General features: G+C 41.3%; 1 protein-coding gene across 8 annotated transcripts in view; it reads right to left on the bottom strand.

Annotated features, from left to right (window-relative positions):
* Positions 1 to 62: 62 nt before the first annotated feature.
* The window catches only part of sema5a (sema domain, seven thrombospondin repeats (type 1 and type 1-like), transmembrane domain (TM) and short cytoplasmic domain, (semaphorin) 5A), a 157661-nt gene continuing 135429 nt past the window's right edge, over positions 63 to 22294 (bottom strand). For 7 of the 8 annotated variants that reach the window (XM_058060784.1, XM_058060786.1, XM_058060782.1 and 4 more), the window contains 6 exons: positions 17326 to 17535; positions 11180 to 11350; positions 10860 to 11015; positions 9105 to 9149; positions 7281 to 7492; positions 70 to 1771 (listed from right to left, as the gene is read on the bottom strand). In XM_058060784.1, coding sequence (XP_057916767.1) covers positions 1652 to 1771; positions 7281 to 7492; positions 9105 to 9149; positions 10860 to 11015; positions 11180 to 11350; positions 17326 to 17535 — 914 coding nt within the window. In that variant the 3' untranslated portion in view covers positions 70 to 1651. Of the gene's footprint in view, positions 1772 to 3993; positions 4296 to 7280; positions 7493 to 9104; positions 9150 to 10859; positions 11016 to 11179; positions 11351 to 17325; positions 17536 to 22294 lie in introns of all 8 variants that reach the window. The other variant, XR_009120672.1, reaches the window with a different exon arrangement.

Here is a 22294-nt window from a genome sequence, read left to right as displayed (position 1 = left end):
GACAATTTGGAGTCGCTAATTAACCTAGCATGTTTTTGGAATGTGGGAGGAAACCGGAGTACCCGGAGAAAACCCACGCATGCACGGGGAGAACATGCAAACTCCACACAGAGAGATGGCCGAGGATGGAATTGAACCCTGGTCTCCTAGCTGTGAGGTCTGTGTGCTAACCACTCGCCATACTCGCCCTTATGAAATCATAACATTCCTTAATTAGGATTGTAATACTTTCATATCATAGAAAACCATTTGACAACCCTCTTAATACGATTTTCAACATTAGAGCCCTCTAGACATAAAATAACACCCCTATAGCCACTTTACAATCAGATTGAAGCAATTGGACCAATATTCATTCATTCATTCATTTTCTACCGCTTATCCTCACGAGGGTTGTGGGGGGTGCTGGAGCCTATCCCAGCTTGAATGCTAATAATGCTAATGCTAATAATAATAATTTTTGTTATATTTTCATTCATTCATTCATTCATTTTCTGGAGCCTATCCCAGCTGTCTTTGGGCGAGAGGCGGGGTACACCCTGGACTGGTCGCCAGCCGGCCAATGACAGGGCACATATAGACAAACAACCATTCACACTCACATTCATACCTATGGACAATTTGGAGTCGCTAATTAACCTAGCATGTTTTTGGAATGTGGAGAAAACCCACGCATGCACGTGGAATTGAACCCCGGTCTCTTAGCTGTGAGGTTCTGCGCGCTAACCACTTGCACTAGATGATTTTGTTAAATAAAAAAAAACATTAATTGTGCCATTCTAGAACCTTTTAGTCCACATTATAGCACCCCGACAAGCGCAATGTGTACGAAGCAGCGTTTAATTTAAGCACAGTGACACAAGCAGACATGTAAAAAGAGTTAGTGGCAACTCAATAACCTAATATTTGGTTATGCACGTTGAATTAATATTTCCTCGAAATCTTGCGGGTGGTGGCTGGCTGGCTGGCGCTCCACTCGGCGAGGTGAGGATGTTTGCTACAGTCAATGCGCTTCGTTCACATCCTGCTCCCACAGATACAAAGACAAAAAAATAGCAACCACTATTATCTTTACATTTGTTGTTTTTTTGTTTGTTTGTTTTTTACAAAAAATATAAAAAAGTACCGTGATGGGACTGAATTGATACAGGCTGATATGCGTACTGCATTTCATTTTCAGAATACACTGAAGACACTGAATTAAAATATTTTTTTTTGCAATCCCTTTTTGAAACAAGTGGCTGGCTTGAAATATCTACATCCTAATTCCTGTCAATCAAAAAAAACAAACAAAAAAAAAGCATGGAATGCCATCATGCAAACTGAAAGATGTCATGGATGGGAGTCATGCAACTGCAGCTCTTTCAGACGAGTCATCGCACAGTTCCCAAACTTCCCGTCCCAAACTTCATGTTTTTTTTTTTTCCACGTACTCCTTTCCGAGTGTACCGCAAGGCACCTGAGAGAGTGGGCCGCTCTGTTGGCATGACGACCAGTGTTTTGTTTTTCCGCTGCCAAGAGTCTCAGAGCGAGGCTGCCCCACGCGTGGTGTCACGAATCTCCATACGAAAAAAAACCAAAAAAAAAACACCAGAAGGATTTCAAGTCAAGACGGGACGGCGAAGGAGGTTTTGGTTTGGCAGAATCGGTCTTAATAGTCGTCGTAGGTGTTGAGGTCGGTGAAGTATGCGTTGGTGTAGGTCTTCCCGGCTAGTTGCGGGTTGAAGTACTTCTTGCGTTCCTCCAGAATCAGATTGTTTTTGTTGAAGGCCTGCGGGCGGAAAGCAGATGGGAGGAGATGAGTGTCTGTTTGATTCCAACTGAGCATCTCAAACGGGAAGGGGAAAAAAAAACAGAAGTATGACGGCCGCACTGAAGACAGAAGATAAGACTAACGTCCTATGATCATCTTATCCGAGCTTGGCTACTTCATCCAGGTCCTCCCAGAGGATCCTGAGGCGTTCCCAGACCAGTTCTTCCCTGAGGCCTCCTACACCCTGACCAGATGCCCAAGGCACCTTAAACTTCTCCCACTTGGGGCAGGTTCTCATCTCCGACTTGGACTTGGAGGTGCGAACTGATCCACTATACAATCATTCATATCCTTATCCTCATGAGAGTCACAGGGGGGTGCTGGAGCCTATCCCAGCTGTCTTCGGGCAAGAGGCGGGGTACACCCTGGACTGGTCCACTATACAATCATTCATTCATTTTCTACCGCTTATCCTCACGAGAGTCGCGGGGGTGCTGGAGCCTATCCCAGCTGTCTTCGGGCGAGAGGCGGGGTCCACCCTGGACCGGTCCACTATACAATCATTCATTCATCTATTGACCGCTTGTCCTCACGAGAATCGCAGGGGTGCTGGAGCCTATCCCAGCTGTCTTAGAGCAAAGAGGCGGGGTCCACCCTGGACTGGTCCACTATACAATCACTATACAATCATTCATTCATTTTCTACCGCTTATCCTCACGAGAGTCACGGGGGGTGCTGGAGCCTATCCCAGCTGTCTTTGGGCGAGAGGCGGGGTACACCCTGGACTGGTCCACTATACAATCACTATACAATCATTCATTCATTTTCTACCGCTTAACCTCATGAGAGTCACGGAGGATGCTGGAGCCTATCCCAGCTGTCTTCGGGCGAGAGGCGGGGTCCACCCTGGACTGGTCCACTATACACTTATTCATTCATTTTCTACCGCTTTTCCTCATGAGGGTCGCGGGGGTGCTGGAGCCTATCCCAGCTGTCTTCGGGCAAGAGGCGGGGTACACCCTGGACTGGTTGCCAGCCGTGAGGCCTGCACGTCTGACTCATGGTGTCATCTTCCAAAAACATTTACCTCATCACACAGCAACTTAACACCCAAAAGGTACCATTAATTCATTAATTTCCTCCCGCTTATCCTCACGAGGGTCGCGGGGGGTGCTGGAGCCTATCCCAGCTGTCTAAGGGTGACAGGCGGGGTACACCCTGGACTGGTGGCCAGCCAATCACAGGGCACATATAGACAAACAACCATTCACACTCACATTCATACCTATGGACAATTTGGAGTCGCTAATTAACCTAGCATGTTTTTGGAATGTGGGAGGAAACCGGAGTACCCGGAGAAAACCCATGCATGCACGGGATGGAATTGAACCCTGGTCTCCTAGATGTGAGGTCTGCGTGCTAACCACTCGACCACCGTGCAGCCCCACTATACAATCCTATTCTTCTAATATTACCACTTTATTCCGATAGTACTTTTTCCTCTCTTCAGCGTGGCCTTCATACTTCTCGGTAAAGAGTACACTCATTAAAATAAAAAAATAAAAACAAGCAACTAAAATGTATGAAATATGAAATGAAACATCCATTTAAAAAAAGCGAGGTCATTCAAAATCAGGTTGAAAAGAAGACAAGGTCTCAACCAGGCTGAATTATCTCCATGATTCCCCACCTCCGTCATCTCTAAAGCCATCACTAGTTTCTCAGGTATCCCATCAAAACCTTGGAATGAATCACTTTTTTTTTGGGAGGGGGCTTCATGCTGCCGCTTCCCCACATATGGACGACTTGACACTAATGGGGAACGATGGAGCCAATTAAAAAAAAACTAATTTATTTGGCTCCTTCTTTCCTGTGATGTGATTTACACACAAAGTAATCAACACGGAGGAGGTCCCGGCAGACGTGACGGCTGCAGCTCGACTTCCGCAACCCCGCGGTGTGAAAGGAGCTGCTCCTATGAAATGGAAAGTGACAACATAAAGCAGCGTATAGGTTTCTCCTTTGAGACTTCACACCTTTCAGGTTGCGCAAGACGACGTTATAGTATGCTATATTCACGCTAATGATTTTTCTTTAGAGATGAACGGAGAGGCGTTTAAAAACATCACAACTTAAAGCACAAAGACAAAACAAAATATGACAAACCGGTACCGACAAACATGAAAAAACAAACTGGGAACAAAGAAGGGGGGAAGCTAAGACGAGTCAGTATTCCAACCTGTCAAGCACAGGAAGTGCCACAGGAAGTGGAAGGGGCACGGTGGTGTTGGTGGCGGTGGGTGGGTGTGGGGTGAGGGTTCAAGTAGTAGTAGTAGCAGTGGCGGTGTTTTTGGGGTCGGAGAGTTGCCGGGTAAGTGAAGGGAGGGTTGGGGAGGGATGGGGGAGTCAAAAGGCGGGATGTTGTTGAGAGGTCAGAGGTTAGTAGAAAATCTCCAGTCCCCGCATGGACACCCCCATGTGAGCAGAGACTGGCTGGTGCATGGCGGGCTCGTCCAGGGGCAACAGAACGGAAACGTCGGGCTGCAAGGAGCAGAGGAAGAAGTAGAAAACGATTCTTTATCGTGAATAAAAATCCGTGGTCTTCTCATGTTCTCCCATATGATGTCTGGAGGCTCTATCATGTTCTATCATGATATGTTCTAATAGAACACTACAGTATGAATACAAGTCCTCCACATGCTTATCACCTCATTCAAATAGCCCTCAATAGGTTGTCTGGGCATGCGAGTCTGCCCTTTGTTGTCTTTGTCCCTCGCATGTGACGAACATTTCAGCATATTTATAAAAGCCGTCTGTAAACTTGCACCCCCCCCCTCCATAAATCCCATTATGCAACATTAATACCTTTAAAAAATTTTTTTAATAATATAATTGTATCAAATAACAAATTTAATAGAACACTATAGTATGAATACAATTCCTCCACATGCTTATCACCTTATTCAAATAGACTCGGGTGTTTGGGCATGCGAGTCTGCCCTTTGTTGTTTTTGTCCCTCTCATGTGACGAACATTTCAGCATAATTATAGAAGCCGTCTGTCAACTTGCACCCCCCCCCGTCCATAAATCCCATTATCCAGCATTAATACCTTTAAAAAAAATCTATAATATAATTATATCAAATAACAAATCTAATAGAACACTATAGTATGAATACAAGTCCTCCACATGCTTATCACCTCATTCAAATAGACTCGGGTGTCTGGGCATGCGAGTCTGCCCTTTGTTGTTTTTGTCCCTCGCATGTGACGAACATTTCAGCATAATTATAGAAGCCGTCTGTCAACTTGCACCCCCCCCCCCCACTCCATAAATCCCATTATCCAACATTAATACCTTAAATTTTTTTTATAATTGTATCAAATAACAAATCTAATAGAACACTATAGTATGAATACAAGTCCTCCACATGCTTATCACCTCATTCAAATAGACTCGGGTGTCTGGGCATGCGAGTCTGCCCTTTGTTGTCTTTGTCCCTCGCATGTGACGAACATTTCAGCATAATTATAAAAGCCGTCTGTCAACTTGCACCCCCCCCCCCCACTCCATAAATCCCATTATCCAACATTAATACCTTTAAAAAAAAATTCTATAATATACTTGTATCAAATAACAAATCTAATAGAACACTATAGTATGAATACAAGTCCTCCACATGCTTATCACCTTATTCAAATAGACTCGGTTGTCTTGGCATGCGAGTCTGCCCTTTGTTGTCTTTGTCCCTTGCATGTGACGAACATTTCAGCATAACTATAGAAGCCGTCTGTCAACTTGCACCCCCCCCCCACTCCATAAATCCCATTATCCAACATTAATAGTGACACACAGTTCATTTCATGAGTAAGAAACCTTTTAAAAAAATTCTATAATATAATTGTATCAAATAACAGACTAAAAAGGCTTTAGTCTCGTCATATTTAATGGCTGAACCCATATAGGCATAATACGCCCTGGCTAAATATGTCTTCATCCATAGCTTTCTTCTTGTTCTTGTTGCATTTTTTTTTGTGTGTGGTGGCCCATCGGTATTAATATCCCACCTGTCTGAGACGGAGCTAAGTGAATTATGCTCCTGACTCTAATGGCGTGACAGATGAACGTTCCTGACACCTTCATGCCTTGATGCAATTACACTCAAGAGAGGTTTGTGCTCAGCCAAAGGATTTGTTCTCCCTTTGCAGAGCTGCTGGCTATTTACTTCATTTTTATAAATCCTCTTATGATATCATCCGCAACTTATCTGAGCATCGCCGCGCAACTAAAGGTAAATAATCAAACAGGAAGATTAAAAGGACAGATAAGAGGAAGACAAAATGGAGCGTTTACAATATCCGCCGACTGATATCACATGATCACTTCGAACGCCGCTCTTGAACAAGTTAAAATATCAATATAGCGACATGATAATAGGCATGGTGATCGTATTATTTTGATATTTGTCATTTTGTAAAAGCCCATGTAGATATGCTAGGACGTTTGATAGAATTAAATTAAAGAAAAAAAAAGGAAATTTTGTCATAATGTTACAATTTTTTAATATATAAAATATAACAATAATATAATAATATAATAATATAACAATATAACAATATAACAATATAATAATATAATAATATAATAATATAATAATATAATAATATAATAATATAATAATATAGGATGTTGGATAGAATTAAAGCAAAAAAACAGAAATTGTTATGCTCCTAAAATATGTTGTCATAATTATTTTTAAATATATAAAATATAAAAATATAAAATATAATAACATAATAATATAATAATATAATATAATAATATAATAATATAATAATATAATAATATAATAATATAATAATATAATAATATAATAATATAAATATAAAATATTTGTACTTTATTCCCCTAAAATAACTACTTTGTCAATTGCCAATTGAAGGTAAAAATACAGCCGTGGGCTGCAAATGGCCCCCGTGCTGCACTTTGGACACCAATGAATGGACACAGTCAACAACTAATGATGGAGCCGACTTCTGGTTTCTATTTTGTTTTGTGATGAAAATACCTAATAACGCAGTTTGCGTTGTACGCTAAAAAAACGGAAAACGTACGCAAGCCATCAGGAGCTGAAAGGAGCCCAACGCCGGGGACGAATCAGGACATTCGAGTCCTGCTAAAGTTCAGCAGCAGACTCGCTAGTTGGCTGCGGTGATACCACACAGAACGTGTCGTAGCAGGAGACGTCCAAGACGCAGCATGTGCTACCCCGACGGCCGAGAGGCACATGAATATATTATGAGGAAGCAGAAGCACGAGCGCCGACATAGAACAAAGTCACACAGTGAGACGTCGACACAAGAGGAATGTACGCACACCTGTCGATCTGTTACAAGGCTGCAGGGGTGTCGGCACGCGGCGGGTGTTGTTAGAGTGACAGTCAAGAGTCATGCAGCAGGAGGCGCATTTAATCAGACGCTTGATCATCAGGTCAGTAAAAGCCAGACGAAAATGTCAGCACAGACCTTGATGGCCTCCACCGTGTCGTATTTGTCCAGCTTGTTGATGTGGTTGGTGATGCTGGTGTTGAGCGGCGCAGCGGAGATGGGGTGGATGACGGTGGCGTCGTGCGCCTGCTGCTGGTAGCGCTGGCAGTACGAGTAGACCAGCAGGGTGACCAGGCATCCCAGGATGGAGCTGCTAAGACCCACGGCGATCATGTGGAAGAGGTTGAAGTCTGAAAAATGTTACATTTTTGTCAGCATTATTAATACAATGTTGTTTGTGTATACACAAACACACACACACACACACACACACACACACACACACACACACACAGAAGGAAAGGAACTACAATCCATTCTTCAGACTCTGTCTATAGTAGCCAACCCTAAATGAACTTCGATCCATTCTTTAGAATCTGTCTATAGTGACCAACTCTAAAATGAACTACAATCCATTCTTCAGAATCTGCCTATAGCGCCCAACTCTGAAGGAATTTCGATCCATTCTTTAGTATCTGTCTATAGTGACCAACTCTAAGATGGACTACAATCCATTCTTCAGAATCTGCCTTTAGTGCCCAACTCTAAATGAACTACGATCCATTCTTCAGAATCTTTCCATAGTGGCCAACTTTAAAGGAAGTACGATCCATTGTTCGGAATCTGTGTATAGTGGCCAACTCTAAAATGAACTACAAGTACGATCCATTGTTCATAATCCGTCTATAGTGGCCAACTCCATTACTACAAACTACAAACCATTCTTCAGAATCTGTCTATAGTGGCCAACTCTATAACCAGTACGATCCATTGTTCAGAATCTGTGTATAGTGGGCAACTCTAAAAAGAACTACAATCTGATCATTATCCGTCTATCGTGGCCAACTCCATTAGGACAAACTACAAACCATTGTTCAGAATCTGTCTATAGTGGCCAACTCTATAAAAAGTACCGACCATTGTTCAGAATCTGTGTATAGTGGCCAACTCTAAAAGGAACTACAATCCATTGTTCAGAATCTGTCTATAGTGGCCAACTCAATTACTACAAACTAACCATTCTTCAGAATCTGTCTATAGTGGCCAACTCTATAACCAGTACGATCTATTGTTCAGAATCTGTGTATAGTGGCCAACTCTAAAAGGAACTACAATCCATTGTTCAGAATCTGTCTATAGTGGCCAACTCCATTACTACAAACTACAAACCATTCTTCAGAATCTGTCTATAGTGGCCAACTCTATAAAAAGTACCGACCATTGTTCAGAATCTGTGTATAGTGGCCAACTCTAAAGAGACTGCATTACCAATGCCTGAACTAGTTTGTTACTGGGACTGCTTGGCCGTATGAAAACCCACCCAGTATTATTTTACTTGCGGCAATAATTTTCAACCAAAACAAATCCTCCAAGGTGTCCAAAGCCCACGGTTCCACCGTATTAAGACAACATTCTAAACGATATGTATTCCTGGAGCACCTGGAGTGGCTTGTGAGCTTCTTATCAAGTGGAGTACTTCCATCAACACTCCAGCAGATGTTGCAGCAGCAGAACATGCCAAAAAGACATTTTATTGATCCACTCAAACCGTGACCGTGTAGCTTTATTTTATTTTAGCACGGACCGGAGCGCTTGAATTTTTAAGCACTGCTGCAGTACGCCACACTGGACGGCGAAAGGCACCGGAATTCCGACTCGTGCAGGATATCATCGCATCAGCATTTTCCTGCGCTGTTTTTTTTTTTTTTTTTTTACTTTACAGCGGGATTTATACATGCGGTTAAGCAGAATTGGAAATGAATGCAGCACATGTAGTCTCTCTCATACACACACATTTATTACCTCCGCAGCGCCTCTCCTCCTGACTGGAGCGTGCGATGGAGACTTCTGGTAAAAGGGGAGGGCAAAGAAATCAGAATTACGCCCCAGAACCAACACAAGACCGCCCCTGCTGGCGTGACAAATTGTACCCCCGATGGCGAGCGCTGAGAAAAAAAAGCCACTTTCAGTACGATAAAGGATTTCGGCGAAAAACTGAGCTGTGGCACCTGGAGTGGTTTATGAAAAGTATACGCTCTCATTAGCGGAAATGAAGTACAAGGCATTTTTAATGAACCTTAATGGACTACCCTTCCCATTAAAGCGGATTGATGATCAATGGAAATGGCTAATTCTATTACGGCATTATATCCCTGCTAATTAATACGGAATACTTAGGAATCTCTTTGTTTACTCTTGTGATGAATTGAAGTGCCAGACAATACATTTTTTAACAGTTGCATTATTCACACTTTATGAATAATATGTTTATTCTTGCTTCAGTGACGCCGTTGTTGAAGAAATCAATGCAAACGGGCGGGGCGGGGGTGGGGGGGGGGTCGTCACACATTACATTCTGCCAATAGCAATATGTCCGAGCACAAATACAGTACAGTCATCCTTCGCCATGTCAAATTTCACCCTGTTTCAAAGTTGAAAATGTGTATTTTTGCAGAAATTGATAATTTTCATGCATTAAAAATCAACATGATGTGTCATGATGAGTCTCATTTATGTCTTAAATGGTTATTGGTTATGGTCTCTGTGCCCCCGCCCCGCTTTTACTCATGTTTTAACTGTGTATAAACGAATGAATGTTGTATTTTAATGTAGCCGTAGCTATTATATTATTATTATTATTATATATAATAATAATTATAACAATAATATATTATATAATATAATAATAATAATTATATATAATTATTATATATAATAATAATAATAAAATAATGTTGTATTTTAACGTATCTTTACTGTTTACTTGTTTTTATTCAACTAAAACTAAAACTAAAACTAAATTTTATTAAACTAAATAAGTGTCCATACAAATAAAATGTATTATTATTATTATTTTATTCATAATAATAATAATAATTATTATTATTATTTGAATAATAAAATAAATTATTTTATTTAATAATAAAATAATTATAAAATAATAAAAATAATAAAAATTATTACATGATTTTATTAATAATAATAATAATTGTTATTATTATTATTATTTTATTAATAATAATAACAATTATTATTATTAATAAAATCATAATAATAATAATACATTTTATTTGTATGGACACTTTACAGAAAAAATTAGTTGAATAAAAACAAGTAAACAGAGTAAAGATACGTTAAAATACAACATTCATTTGTTGTATTATTATTATTATTATTATTTTTATTATTATATTGGGTAATAGGAGTGTTAGTTCATGTCTAAAGGGCTCTAATCACATGAAGAAACATTTACAAGGTCCTAAACAGATTTTGCTCTAACTACAAATATATACATTATACGTATATTCCAATATATATTCCATTCATAAACACGGCACCAATTAATTGCAGTAAATGAGGGATGGATGAGGATATATTTATATTTAGACATGGGCTTTCCATTTTTAGCACTACTAGCATGTCTAGACAAGCTTATATTAATAATACGCATCATTCAATCGTATGCAGATGTCCTTCAAAATAAAATAATAGTATTTTATTATAAAAGTATGGACATGATTGGTTGAGGCATCACTCAAAGAGATGAATTACGAGTACCTGGTATCAGGTTGGAGTCAGGCGGGCACGGCCTGCTCTCGCTGCTGTTTCCCGAGCACTGGTTGCCGGTGGGAAACAGGACATCACAGTGACGGACACGCAACTGGGCACCCCTGGAGTCACACCGGGACCACTGAGACCAGCTGGACCAGCTCTCTGGAAAGAGAAATGACAGTAAATCCCCCGGCTTGCCGAGTGTTTGTTTATGTGGGTCCTTCATAGATTATCCATGCATGACTGAAGTCCGGGGGGGCCTGCAATGAAAAAATCAGCAAAGAAACCTTTGATGGATGTGTGTGTGTGTATGTGTGTGTGTGTACCTGGACAGGCTTGAGTGTTGCATAGTGCCTCCTCGGTGTGCAAGCCAAGGCAGATGTCACCTCCGTAAGCGGGCGGGGGGTTACTGCAAGTTCGAGTCCTCATGTAGTGTCCTCCTCCGCACGTCACGGAGCACTTGGACCATGAAGACCAGCAGGACCAGCTGCCATCCACTAAAGCCAGCAGGGGGGGACAAAGGTGAGACCGGTTCACTCGATTATGCAGATGATTGCCCTTTTTGACAGGAGTCCAACTTTCAGAAGACGGCGACTCTTAATGTGATCGCTCCACAACGTTGTACGCAAAGCTGGTATCATATTTGAACTGTTGTCAACCACAACAGCAACCATAAGACAACCAGATTGTTTTCCCGACATTTATCTTTGTAGTATGCTCCAATGTGATCGCTCCACAACGTTGTGTGAAAATAATATTATTGATCACCCGGTGGGAGCACAAACAGACACATGACCAACCGAAGGAGGTCTTACTGGCTACCACTGGGATGCTAAAAACAAAATTCCTGCAGGCTAATAAATATTAATACATTCTCGCTCCACAATGTTGTGTGAAAAACTTGCATCATTATTGAACTGTTGCCAACCACAACAGCACCAATATGACAATATGACATCTGACATTTATCTTTCTAGAACTATGCTCCAATGTGATCGCTCCACAACGTTGTGTGAAAATAAACACCAAAACAGCAGTACCAACCAAAGGATGTCTTACTGGCTACCATGTTAAATGTTAAAAACAAAATTCCTGCATGCTAGTAAATATCAATAAACACTCTCGCTCCACAACGTTGTGTGAAAATAATACTACTATCGATCACCCGGCGGCAGCACAAACTGAGACATGTCATTGGCTCCCACTTTCCGGTGCACTACTAAAGCTGATATTATGTAGAAACAAAACTTTTTTGCTTCACCTTTTTTGCTCGCTCCACAGGGTTGTGTGAATAACGTGTTTTTTTGCTCCACAATGTTGTGAAAAACTTGCATCGTATTTGAACGTATTTGAACTGCCAACCACAACAGCACCAATATGACCATTTTTTCTCCCGACATTTATCTTTCTAGTACTATGCTCCAACGTGATCGCTCCACAACGTTGTGTGAAAATAAACCCCAAAACAGCAGCACCAACCAAAGGATGTCTTACTGGCTACCATGTTAAATGTTAAAAACAAAATTCCTGCATGCTAGTAAATATCAATAAACACTCTCGCTCCACAACGTTGTGTGAAAATAATACTACTATCGATCACCCAGCGGCAGCACAAACTGAGACATGTCATTGGCTCCCACTTTCCGGTGCACTACTAAAGCTGATCTTATGTAGAAACAAAACTTTGTTGCTTCACTTTTTTGCTCGCTCCACAGGGTTGTGTGAGTAACATGTTCCAATTTGAATTGTTGCCACAAAAACAGCAGCACCAACCAAAGGATGTCTTACTGGCTACCATGTTAAATGTTAAAAACAAAATTCCTGCGTGCTAGTAAATATTAATACACTGTCGCTCCACAACGTTGTGCGAAAATAATACTATCGATCACTCGGCGGCAGCACAAACTGAGACACGTCATTGACTCCCACATTTCGGTGCAATACTAAAGCTGATCTTATGTAGAAACAAAACTTTTCTCTCACTTTTTTGCTCGCTCCACAGGGTTGTGTGAATAACGTGTTCCAATTTGAATTGTTGCCACAAAAACAGCAGCACCAACCAAAGGATGTCTTACTGGCTACCATGTTAAATGTTAAAAACAAAATTTCTGCATGCTAGTAAATATCAATAAACACTCTCGCTCCACAACGTTGTGTGAATGTTGCCATTCAAAACAGCAACCGAGGCACGTACAATGCCTTGCTGTCACTTAAAATGTTTTGTGTCTTTTTTGAAACAATTACCACTCCAGTAGTACTCTTATCTGCTCGCTGTACAATGTAGTGAAAAAGAGTCTATCAGATTCCACATTAATACAATAATGGCAGCCTTTAGTGGTGTGCATATTGTTTGCCAATCATGTGGATAAACCTCACCTCATTTTGGCAGAGAGTAATTTCCTTTTTGGAAGCCCTTGAGAATTGCTTTTAAAGACCCGCTGATGCCTGGCAGCTCCGCACAGGTAATTGAAGTTGCCGTTGCTTTTTGTCATCTCTGCGTAATTTCTCTATCTCAATGTGACGCGCCAGTCGATTCCTGGCCCTCCGTGACGGATCGTTTCATCTCGGGCGAAAAAAACCCCCAACACAGATTCATTTGTTTCTAAACCAGACGGATGGTTGGCATAAAATCTTTTTTTTTTTTTTTTATACCCGCTTCTCCTTCACAGCGTTGGATTAAATAAACAAGCAAAGTCGACATCGGAGGATCACAGCTGGTGTTACGTTCCTTCTGACGGATGACGAAAATAACATTGCGCATTCACACGGGCGCTAATTGAGCCGCCATTTGTATTCATTGCCGCTGGAGCGAGAGAGCAGAGGTGTTCATCACCGTACTATCGCTGTGGTATGATTAGCCTGTACAATAGCCGCTATAAGCATTAGCATTAAACAGGCGGCAGGTGTAAATAAAACGACATTTACGTCCACTCTCGCCCGCTCGGAATGTGAGCACGAGCTTGCATGAGTGAATTAACGGGCTGTAAAAATAGCATCCATGGCTGTTCATGCCCTTGTCTCTTTTGCTTACTTCCGAGCGATGAAGCATTTCGGGAGACAGATTGAGGGTGCTGCAGATTACACCAAGATCCAGGCTATTAGCTACGTACCTGAACCCTTCTCTAAGGGGCGCCGGGGGGGGCGGGGGTGGTGGGTTTAGATTAATAATCATCCCATATAACAATCCGAATGTTTGATGCAAATGTTTCCATTTCCACATCTCACTTCCTTTGTCCGTAAAGATCTGGATCGTTAGAAAGCTTCCATTTGCTGGGGAGGAGCAAGGCATCGTCTCGGGGTTTTTCACAGCGGAACAAGGTCTGCCATAGCCGGTAGCATAATTAGCTGGCTGTGTAATTACATAGAAGAGCACCTAGGAGACGGCCTCTTTGATTCTTTGGAGTAAATCTGCTTTCATCGCTGCTCCGATCTGCGTCTTGATTGGGATTCCTGGAGATTTGGTGCCACAGGGTTTGGTTTCTGGAGGTGTGTATTCAAAAATACGTTGTGATGATGAGCTACTCAGACTACAGCAGGAAGTGTGACCGACCCTGGTCAGCCCTTTGTGAAGGGGTAGCGCACTGACGCAGGAAGTAGGCATTAAATTGCTGAGATTAGACTGGAATGGTCATGAAGAGTTGGGACACTATAGACGGATTTCAGCCTCATCTTTACAGAACGCACACAAAACTTTTGAGATATATCGTCATGAAGAGTTGGGACACTATAGACAGATTTCAGCCTCATTTTTACAGAACACACACAAAACCTTCGAGATTAGACTGGAATTGTCATGAAGAGTTGGGACACTATAGACGGATTTGAGCCTCATCTTTAGAGAACACACACAAAACCTTCGAGATTAGACTGGAATCGTCATGAAGAGTTGGGACACTATAGACGGATTTCAGCCTCATCTTTACAGAACACACACAAAACCTTTGAGATTAGACTGGAATGGTCATGAAGAGTTGGGACACTATAGACGGATTTCTTACAGAACACACACAAAACCTTCGAGATTAGACTGAAATCGTCATGAAGAGTTGGGGACACTATAGACAGATTTCAGCCTCGTCTTTACAGAACACACACAAAACCTTTGAGATTAGACTGGAATGGTCATGAAGAGTTGGGACACTATAGACGGATTTCAGCCTCATCTTTACAGAACACACACAAAACCTTCGAGATTAGACTGGAATCGTCATGAAGAGTTGGGACACTATAGACGGATTTCAGCCTCATTTTTAGAGAACACACACAAAACCTTCGAGATTAGACTGAAATCGTCATGAAGACTTGGGACACTAAAGACGGATTTCAGCCTCATCGTTACAGAGCACACACAAAACCTTCGAGAGAAGACTGGAATCGTCATGAAGAGTTGGGACACTATAGACGGATTTCAGCCTCATCTTTACAGAACACACACAAAACCTTTGAGATTAGACTGGAATTGTCATGAAGAGTTGGGACACTATAGACGGATTTCCGCCCCATCTTTAGAGAACACACACAAAACCTTCGAGATTAGACTGGAATCGTCACGAAGAGTTGGGACACTATAGACGGATTTCAGCCTCATCTTTAGAGAACACACACAAAACCTTCGAGATAAGACTGGAATCGTCATGAAGAGTTGGGACACTATAGACGGATTTGAGCCTCATCTTTACAGAACACACACAAAACCTTCCGAGATTAGACTGGAATCGTCATGAAGAGTTGGGGACACGATAGACGGATTTCAGCCTCATCTTTACAGAACACATACAAAACCTTTGATTCTTTGGAGTAAATCTGCTTTCATCGCTGCTCCGATCTGCGTCTGATTGGGATTCCTGGAGATTTGGAAGTTGGTTGTCACACCCATGTAGGAATGACTACCGAAATACGTTTTGATGATGAGCTACTCAGACTACAACAGGAAGTGTGACCAACCCTGGTCAGCCCTTTGTAAAGGGCTAGCGCACTGACACAGGAAGTAGCCATTAAATTACTGAGATTAGACTGGGATGGTCATGAAGAGTTGGGACACTATAGACGGATTTCAGCCTCATCTTTACAGAACGCACACAAAACTTTTGAGATTAATCGTCATGAAGAGTTGGGACACTATAGACGGATTTCAGCCTCATCTTTGCAGAACACATACAAAACCTTTGAGATTAGACTGGAATCGAAATGAAGAGTTGGGACACTATAGACGGATTTGAGCCTCATCTTTACAGAACACACACAAAACCTTTGAGATTAGACTGGATTCGTCATGAAGAGTTGGGACACTATAGACGGATTTCTTACAGAACACACACAAAACCTTCGAGATTAGACTGGAATGGTCATGAAGAGTTGGGACACTATAGATGGATTTCTTACAGAACACACACAAAACCTTCGAGATTAGACTGAAATGGTCATGAAGAGTTGGGGACACTATAGACGGATTTCAGCCTCATCTTTGCAGAACACATACAAAACCTTTGAGATTAGACTGGAATCGAAATGAAGAGTTGGGACACTATAGACGGATTTGAGCCTCATCTTTACAGAACACACACAAAACCTTTGAGATTAGACTGGATTCGTCATGAAGAGTTGGAACACTATAGACGGATTTCTTACAGAACACACACAAAACCTTCGAGATTAGACTGGAATGGTCATGAAGAGTTGGGACACTATAGATGGATTTCTTACAGAACACACACAAAACCTTCGAGATTAGACTGAAATGGTCATGAAGAGTTGGGGACACTATAGACGGATTTCAGCCTCATCTTTACAGAACATACACAAAACCTTTGAGATTAGACTGGAATCGAAATGAAGAGTTGGGGACACTATAGACGGATTTCAGCCTCATCTTTACAGAACACACACAAAACCTTCCAAGATTAGACTGGAATCGTGATGAAGAGTTGGGGACACTATCGACGGATTTCTGCCTCATCTTTACAGAACACACACAAAACCTTTGAGATTAGACTGGAATCTAAATGAAGAGTTGGGACACTATAGACGGATTTCTGCCTCATCTTTACAGAACACATCCAAAACTTTGAGATTAGACTGGAATGGTCATGAAGAGTTGGGACACTATAGACGGATTTCTGCCTCATCTTTAGAGAACACATACAAAACCTTCGAGATTAGACTGGAATCGTCATGAAGAGTTGGGGACACTATAGACGGATTTCAGCCTCATGTTTACAGAACACACACAAAACCTTTGAGATTAGACTGGAATGGTCATGAAGAGTTGGGACACTATAGACGGATTTACAGAACACACACAAAACCTTCGAGATTAGACTGGAATGGTCATGAAGAGTTGGGACACTATAGACGGATTTCAGCCTCATCTTTAGAGAACACATACAAAACCTTCGAGATTAGACTGGAATCGTCATGAAGAGTTGGGACACTATAGACGGATTTCTTACAGAACACACACAAAACCACTTACCAGGACAAGGGGTGACGTTGCACTCCTGGTACTCCTGCGCCGCCCCTTGGCAGGTCTGACCTCCATACTTGGGCTCCGGGTTGCTACAAGTCCGCTTCCGGCTGCGGATCCCGCGGCTGCAGTCTCGGCTGCATTGCGACCAGGAAGACCACGACGACCAGCCGCCGTTCACCGTGCGTCCCGACACCTTCCCCAGATGAAGAACCTCGCCTAAAAAAGCACCGACAAGGACGAGAGCATGAAAAAAAAAAAAAAACACTCGCATGGAAGAGTGATGGATCAGCAGCAGCTGCACAAGTGGGGTCCTAATTGTTATTTTCTCAAGATGGATTCAGTAAGATGAGAGCGGCTCATCAAACCGCATCGGTTTTCATCATCGGGGCTCTCGTTTAGAATGAATCAAGCTGGAGGAATCCGAAACTGTAATTTTTTATTAAACTATAATTACCGAATGCATTAATCAGCGCTGTGGAAATATGGCCGCCGGTGAGAGACATCGAGCAGAATGGGGGCAAGAATCATTTGGCATCTTTGAATGAGAAGCCATCTGCTTGAGTGAACCATAATCACCCGCCAATGAAATTACAGCGGCTGTCCAGGAGTCGTTCGGCGCCACAATCTCTACTTTTACTGATATTAATGCAGCTTTTTTTTCGTTTCCATCTGCTATTTCCGTATAAAACTCACAACGTCTTCCCCCCCCCGGCCGTGGGGCTGTTTTGTATTCTCGGGGAGGCCGAGTGTTTACCTTGCGTTACTCTTCGGCCTCTTCATAAATGCCGGCGACCTTGGAGGTGCGCAGGTCTCCTCAAGCTGGCGCACGCTCCGTCAGGACCCGTCTAGGCGCTCGCTATTTATTGATTCGAAGCGGAGTGGAACCTGCCCCCCCCCCCTGCAGCTGTGACCTGATACTCTTCATCCGGACCTCTTTAAAGGCAAGCTGTGCATACGCTGATGATGTCTGAGGGCTTCCTCATGTTTCGGCTCAGCCATGCAAACATTTACATACGTGCTAGCTCGCATATAAAAACGCAAACGAGAACACTTTAGACTTTAGGCTCTTAAGCCGCCCCGACATGGGACCCTCTTTTGAAACATTACATATAATAATTACACACCCAAACACCCGTTTGGCTACGGGACCCTCCATCACCCTTAAATTACATTTTATTAAATAACACAGTGCGTGCCAGCACAAAACAAGTTCAACGTCAACAAAACATATTGAAATAAATGCGCCAACTCATTGGCAATTAGCAATGGAAATCCCACAATAGCGCTAGCGATTAGCATTGCTAATTTGACATGGAGATTTTCCTCAAAATATGCAATTAAATTGATGTCTAAGAAACTGCTGACACATAAGCAGAACTGACACATTCAGCATCTTAATGGCGGCGGACAACTTGTTCGATGACGTTTGGTGCCACCTACTGGTGTGTTAATAAACGACTACATCGCTGCGTAAAAATATCCCCTTCAGAATAAAAGCGCAATATTAACACGAGTGACACACTTTTCGCATTGAATGTCTGTCTGATGCTCGGCGTGCCAGTTCGCGCCAATGCCAATAAGGTGCCTGGTGGCATGCAGTGGCTCAAAGTGCCTCCCAACTGGCTCGTGGTGGCCTGTAACGGCGGCAAAATTTTATTTTGGCGGCAAGAAAATGTTAAAATGTTTAATTTTTTTGTCGCGCCACTTCAAACATCAAGCAAACAGTGCATCAAGCAAACAGTGCAAAGTGTCCACCAAGTGGAACCAAATGGCGCAAAGAATCCGCTTATTGGAATCCACTGGAATATAATGGCGTGCGCCAAGTTGCGCCAATGATGCTAGGAGTCCACTGGGCCGGGCTTGAGCGAATATTAATTCAGTATTATATATGCAAGCATACATTTATTATAGCTATTCTCAAAGTTCGATAACCATTAGGCAAATAGTGAATGACGGCGGCCATGTTTTTCAACCATTCCTTCATTCTCTACCGCTTATCCTCACGAGCCAATCACAGGGCACATATAGACAAACAACCATTCACACTCACATTCATACCTATGGGCAATTTGGAGTTGCTAATTAACCTAGCATGTTTTTGGAATGTGGGAGGAAACCGGAGTACCCGGAGTGTGGGATTGAACTCGGGTCTCCTAGCTGTGAGGCGTACATGCTAACCACTAATCCACCGTGCAGCCCCCGTATTTAATGTGTTCATCTCTACTGTTATCATAACACACACTGGAGTACGCTGCCCTTTGATGGATAAAACAAACAGCGTTGACTCCCGCCCTCTCAAACGACGGGCGTGTATTGATCGGCACCAATGGTTGCAAGAGATTTAATCCATGCACCATGATGAGATGAGAAAGGATGCAGTGGAAGATCTAATCTACATTCCCTCCCCCCCTCCCTTTTACTTCACACGCTGCTCAAAGGCAAAATATCACGCATGTGTGGAAAAAGGGTTCTCTACGCAAAATTATGCAATGTCATGTAGCCAATGCGAGACGAGGAGACAACGTTGCACACCTTGAGGGGGTCGCAAAAAGTTTGTTGACACTACAAAAAAGCCAGAGAGAAGTGTCCTAGATTTTATAGCAGCACCGGTGTGTGTGTGTGTATGTGTGTGTGTGTGTCATGCTATTCAAATCCAATAAATGAGGTGTTGTGGTTGCCCACAGTGGGGCCGTGCAACGCTGCTCCCCGGGCTGACCAGAGAGATCTGTCAGGCGGCAGCCAGCCGCCATCAGAGGGAGCGAGGGGGGAGGGGGGGGGGGGGCTTCCCAATGGAAGAGCCAATTAAAACGAGCGCAATGAAGAGTCTGAAAGTTTTAAGCAGTCCTGGAGGTCTAATCAACAAAAACGTGTGGACCAAAGCACGGGGACGAGTGGTCGTCGCCACGAGAACTTCCACTATCATTTCTGCAACATTTTTATAATGTGTAATTTTTGCCCCTTTTTCAAGGTTCTTTTTTCACTGAAAAATCAATGGATGCAGGGGGGGGGCACTGTGGTATTTTCATTGTCTGTAATCCCTTACCACTTTGACTGTTGTGGATTATTAATCTATTATTAGTCATAAATATGCATATTTAAGCATTTTAAAAACATATTATTGCCCTATGTTAAGCATTTCCAAGCATAAAAATGAAATACAAATATAAGGCATTCAAAAACGCATTCAAAGCCATTATGATGACATGTGGTATTCTACACTGGTCACTAGGTGTCAGTAATGTTACAAATGCGAGACAATAGCCATCATAGGAATAAATAAGAGCCTAAAATGTATTTATATATTAATTTCTCTTAGTATATATTGGGTAATACAAGCGTAAAGGTGACTATAGGGGTGCTATGTCATGTCTAGTGGGCTCTAATAATGTTAAACAGTGTATTTAGAAGGTCATAAACAGTTTTCTTTTTACAAAATTATCTAATTTATAAATAAGGATTCCTTCTTCTGATGGATAGATGGATGGATCTTACTTCTCTGAAATTGACTTATTGGGTCTGGAATTTTTTTTTGTGCAAAAGTTTTAGGCCACCACTATTTGAATGTTTTAATGACATTATTTTGTCATAGTAAAACAATCAATAGGTCAATTATTTCTTATATAATACATTCATACATAGCATTCCTTTTTATCCAGATCCTCACCAATATTTAATAGCATCTTCCTATTTAAGGATTCCTTTTAACTTTAAAATCTTGAATAAATTAATAAAAATGTATATTTATTCATTATTTTATTATAATTTAAATTTAAAATAAATTAATAAAAATATATATTTATTATTTTATTATAATTTAAATTTAAAACAAATTAATAAAAATTTATATTTATTTATTATTTTATTATAATTTAAATTAAAAATAAATTAATAAAATTGATATTTATTTATTACTTTATTATAATATTCATAATATATTTTTTAATATACGGTTAGAATATTTATTATTTTATTATAATTGCATGCTGTATGTAACCGCCCATATTGCGCCACACGAATTGAAAGACAAACTACAAACGGCGGCCACCTTGGAAAGAAAGCCATCCTGCTGGGCCAGCTCCAGTGTAGGCTTACCTTCGTGGACCGTGAGGTCCGTATCACATATGGCTCCCATCAAAGCCAGCGTCTGACTTCCAAAGTATATTAAATCAGAATGCCAACTCAGCCATTCTTTTCGTGCGTTGGCGTATAAAGATTGTCTGGTCAGCACGGCTTGATGTCAGCTTCTGATGGACAGGTTTGCCTTTGAAGGCATCACCAAATGTTTTGGCTGCCCAGACTGGGACATAAGGTACGCTGGATTCACGTGAAAGCAGATGCTTGAACCGTGAAGTAAAGGATTTACTTCAGGCGGCAATCTAGTGCTAAAAATGGCGATGGACAGCCTCAACCTTATGCCTGCTGCTTTTTAGGGCCACATCAGGAAAAATGGAGATGCAACTTTTTCACTTTATTCTTGGATAACTATTGCTTATTTTTTAAATTTTTATATTATTATTATTTTTTATATTATTATTTTTTTATATTATTATTTTTTTATATTATTATTTTTTTATTATTATTATTTTTATATTATTTAATTTTTATTAAATTTTTATAGATTTTTATATTACTAGAATGCGCCAGGGCATAATAAAAAACAGCCAGAGGCCACAAATAGCTTCTGAGCCGCATTTTGGACACCCGTACCAATGACAAAAAAGTGGGTGTAATTTGAATTTGAAAAAAATATTTTTGGTATCGGAATTAATATGAAAATAAATTCAATTATTCTGCAGTAGCCATCATAAAACATTTATTAACTGTATTTTATTTTATTATGTCATATTTTCATATTTTGGCTTTATTCTTGTATAACTACTGCTTATTTTTTAAATTGGGGGCCAATAAAAATACAGCCACGGGCCACAAATGGCTTCTGAGCCGCATTTTGGACACCCCGTACCTATAACAAGAA

This window comes from Doryrhamphus excisus, chromosome 21 (assembly GCF_030265055.1).
Source record: "Doryrhamphus excisus isolate RoL2022-K1 chromosome 21, RoL_Dexc_1.0, whole genome shotgun sequence".
Taxonomy (NCBI): domain Eukaryota; kingdom Metazoa; phylum Chordata; class Actinopteri; order Syngnathiformes; family Syngnathidae; genus Doryrhamphus; species Doryrhamphus excisus.
Note: the sequence above shows the minus strand (reverse complement) of the source record. Positions and strands in the feature narration are given on the sequence as shown.